The sequence below is a fragment of the Vollenhovia emeryi genome, unplaced genomic scaffold, assembly GCF_000949405.1.
Source record: "Vollenhovia emeryi isolate VEMERY1.0 unplaced genomic scaffold, V.emery_V1.0 DF942012.1, whole genome shotgun sequence".
In the NCBI taxonomy this organism is placed as follows: domain Eukaryota; kingdom Metazoa; phylum Arthropoda; class Insecta; order Hymenoptera; family Formicidae; genus Vollenhovia; species Vollenhovia emeryi.
In genome coordinates, this window is record NW_011964354.1 from 1 (window position 1) to 4299 (window position 4299).

At 37.3% G+C, this 4299-nt stretch overlaps 1 protein-coding gene across 1 annotated transcript; it reads right to left on the reverse strand.

Moving 5' to 3' along the window:
* Positions 1-254: 254 nt before the first annotated feature.
* Positions 255-1965, reverse strand: LOC105570540. Its single transcript, XM_012027820.1, has 3 exons — positions 1764-1965; positions 579-666; positions 255-369 (listed from the first exon to the last, which is right to left on the reverse strand). Exons 1-3 carry the CDS (start codon positions 1963-1965, stop codon positions 300-302), a joined length of 360 nt encoding a protein of 119 aa, XP_011883210.1. The 3' UTR covers positions 255-299.
* Positions 1966-4299: the final 2334 nt, after the last annotated feature.

Genomic DNA, 4299 nt, shown 5'->3' on the forward strand with positions numbered 1-4299 from the left:
CTCGACGCTCGCCGCTCCCCGCTCGCCGCTCCCCGCTCGCCCCCGTCTCTCATCGATCGATGCGTGACTCCACCTCTCGCTATCGGATCTTGAGAGATGTCAACAAACACACCATTTTGCATGTTGCCGAGTCCGGCCTTCCGCTCCTCCGTGCACTTATTGGCTCAGACGTTTTTCTGAATTCGGCCGATAATAATTACGATTTTGTAAAATTTTATATAACTTTTCTTCTCAGTTTAACCCAATCTACTATAATCTTTGGAATTGTCCATATCGAATCAGACACCCTGTATAATATACTACAACATACTTTTAGATGGTGAAGAAGGCAATTTTGTATTCTGTGTATAATCATTTTCGGAATAATCACTTCAAAAATTATTGTTGTTTATTTTGTGTGCTATAATAAAATGAAACATTCTATTTATCATCAAGATAAGATATTTTATAATACATTAAAAATGGATTAAGTCTTACTCTTTCGTATGGTATATGACGGATTTTTATATTGAAGGGTACAATCACTCTCAATATGAGTGATATCATATTCAGATTTTTTTCATCAAAGAATTGTTTTTTTTCTTTGTCTTTTACTTTCTAAATCTGAATTAAGATCTGACGTATGTTCTGCTTTCGCACACTTTACTTTTGCTTTCAGCAAATTATCTGTAACAAACATACATTAGTGTTTGAGCGTCAAACGACTTTACTCGGATCTACCGAGAAAAATAATTAATATGTATCGGCTTCGACCGATCGGGTCGAGCCGGCCGTTGAACTCGAGGACGTTCCGCAGTATCCGCGGTATATGCGCGATGATGAGACAAAGAGTCGAATCACCCGGGGTCGTGTTGTGATATGCGATTACACGACGACTTCGGGTGGAAAATAAAACCAGCGGTCACCGGACAGAAAAACACCTCGATCTTTCGAGAACAAATCCAGCGGCCCTCTCTCGTCGTCAATTCCGACGATCGAGGAGAGTTCGATCCGAGACGTAGCAATACTCAGATCGCTTCATGACCGCTCCGATCTCAGTATTCAGAGTTCCATCGCGTCCGACGCTCAAGTATCGGGCTCGCTCTAGAACGTATTATTTTTATTACTGTTCAGCGGTTCAACTTAATTCTATTAATGATTTTGCCGTGAGTTCGGACGACCGTATCACCGGTGCGCCGCGCGCCGTCCTGCGAGAGCGTACTTCAGGTCCCAGCCGTGCGCGAACAAGACCTCGGTGCATGCGAGGCGCAACAAAATCCGCGCCAGGAAGGGCCCTGAAGGAAGATCTCCGTTTGCGCCTTGATACGGCTCGTCTCTCGCGCCACCATGTATTTAGAAATATTAAACTGGTTGTTAATTGACGATCGTGTGGATCAGCTTCTTTCACCATCTCCTCCAGCGAAGCTATACGGCCTCGCGCTATTCCAACTAGGCCCGGTTTCACCAACGCGAGTTAATCTAATCGGTCCGTTAACTTAACAGGGTGCCAACATAAAACTTCTTTATTAACCTATTTTCTTGGTTAATAAAGAAGTTTTATGTTGGCACCCTGTTAAGTTAACCGATCGATTAGATTAACTCGCGTTGGTGAAACCGGGCCCTACGCGCTCAATTCGTGAGCGGTGCTGGTTTCCGGGCGATCTCGTCGAGATCGACGCCCGAACAATTAGGTTAACAATTTAATAAGTTAATAAGTTCAAACAAAATATTCAACATAAAAAATGTTATGAAATTATTCCACATTTGATATTATTAAAATTTACCATATTTCTGTCCATTTGCCAATTGCCATATTTTACATACTTCCCATTCACCAATTATTGGAGACATACAATTAGATGATATCGCTTGCGTTAATTTTGTTCCTTTATAAGATGGCCAATAACAAATGTCACCGAACACCCAATTAGATGGTATTGCCTCAACGACATTATCATCAACGAAATGAACTACATTCCATTCCATCTCCAAAGTTTAATAAAGATCGCATCTGATGCAATTTTATTATTTTGCTAAACAAATAAAAAAAAATTTATTTTATCTTTATCAATAAAATATATTTATTAAAAAAATATTTGTTATTAATTTATTTTGAAATCCATAAATATGAAAGCTATTGTTAAAAAATTTACAGAATCAATTTCATATAATGTGTAATATAAGATACAATTTAAACGTGAAGCAGAGGAAAAACGACAAAACCCTTTTTACTTGGAAAAATAATTAATTTGTTACTAACATTATTTACTAAGAAATTTACTAAGAAAAGTGAAGTAGAACCAAGAATATCTACGGAATAAATATTTAATCGCGAAGACTGACACGGCTCATTAAAGAAATTATAAATATTTGTAAACTTTTTACCGATAATATAATAATTATTATTGCGTTTAGCGAAATTTTTAATAAGCACTACAGACCTATCCTTAAGTAAACAGCAATTGTTTCCGATATTTGTTCCCAATGTAAAATATTTCATTGTGCATTTCTTATATTCTTTTTCAAAGTCATTTGACAGTAAAGGTCCTTCGTTATGCTCTACGCTGAACGATATTTCGTTTTGCGTTGTATTACATGTTGATAGTGTATAATCTTTTTCATTGTCACGGTCTGACAAAGTCAAAGTTTCGTCCGTTTATCGGTCAACACATTCAAGTGCTTTACCGGGGATTTGGACTTGATTGTGTGACTCTAATGATTAATTTGATCTTAGTTTGAACTTATTTTTGAACTTGTTCTTTATTTTCTAACTCAGATAGTAATTTATTCAGTTTTTCAAAGAGGGAAATTGGATCTTGGTTAGAAGATAAGGCTTCCTTAATCTGGTATTTAATTCTCTTGAGTTGTACGCGTTTTCCGCCTTTCTTTCTTGTCATAAGGATAAAGGTAAGAGATTGATGCTTTGTCCGCCACTCTATAGGCAGCGATCAAATTGACTTAGGAAATCTATTCGCCACACAATTAGGCAGCGATCAGATGAAATGGAGGATTTCGTTGAAATGAATTGTTGTTAATTAATACTAAAGCTTACTTTATTTTTGAGTTATCAATTCCTTGAATCGAAATAAATTCGAATCAACAGTTAAAACTAAGTCTTAGGTCTGTTAATCTCAAAAACTGTCTGACTGGGTATCTGACTCTCTTTAACTCAAGCTCTGACTCTGAGACTAAAAACTGAACTCTGAACTGAACTCAAAAGACTCTCGTCCCGAAGGTTCTCCTTATATTTATAGTTGAATCCCCCCATGATATTTTAAGTGGAGGAGGAAGGTGTTCTCTGTTCGAAACACCACCCTGGCAACAGTTATCCCTGCTACCGTGGTACCTGCTTCGCTCGGGTTGTAATACGATAGACGATCGCGATGTCTCCCACGGAGAAACTTGATTATTAATCAATATTATTGGTATGCCCATTGCGCTGTAAGAGTTCAATAATTTTTTCTTCTGATTTATTTTGGATTTAAAAGTTTTAATTTAAAAGTTTTATGCTAATTACATGTACGTTACATCATGTAAACGACGTACAATTTGAGCTAATGGTTGATTTGGCTTTCTTACCAATTTCTTTAAAACTTGCAAACAATTTTCAAACGGAAACGCACTGAACAAATCCAATGTTCCATAGATCTTCCATAGTGTCTTCCACTATGTGCGCTAATCCATGTACATTATGAGAAATATATTCGAAACCATAAATAACTTTTACTTGATCAATGAAGTATAGTAATAAGCTATTTGAGAACTCACTGTATGTTTTGTATAAATCTGTAGAGCTCAAAATTCTAATTGCAATATGTAAAGTAAGAAAATGTAAATATTTATTGGAAGGTATTAAACTCTATAAAACTAGTATTTTTGTACACCGCATTATTGAACACAAGCATTGCAAGATTGGACACTGCATTGGGATTGTCCTGATTGCACACATAACCGATCGGACACGGCAATATTTCCCGATCTGACACAGGCTCGATCGGACACGGGCCCGATCGGACACGGACTCGATCGGACACAGGCCTGATCGGACACATTTTGTATCGGGTTTGCATATTTCTGTAAAGCATAATATTCTTGTGGGTGTATGGACTTACAAATGATGGAAAATTATCTGCTTTACAGAACAGTTAACCCGAGTTAAATATATATAAATATCCCGACCCATCTAGAGTCACAGTTTGTCTTAAATTTCATGTTATAAATACTTGAAAACCCATTAAAGTGTCCGATCGAGTCCGTGTCCGATCGGGAAATATTGCCGTGTCCGATCGGTTATGTGCGCAATCGGGACAACTCCAATGT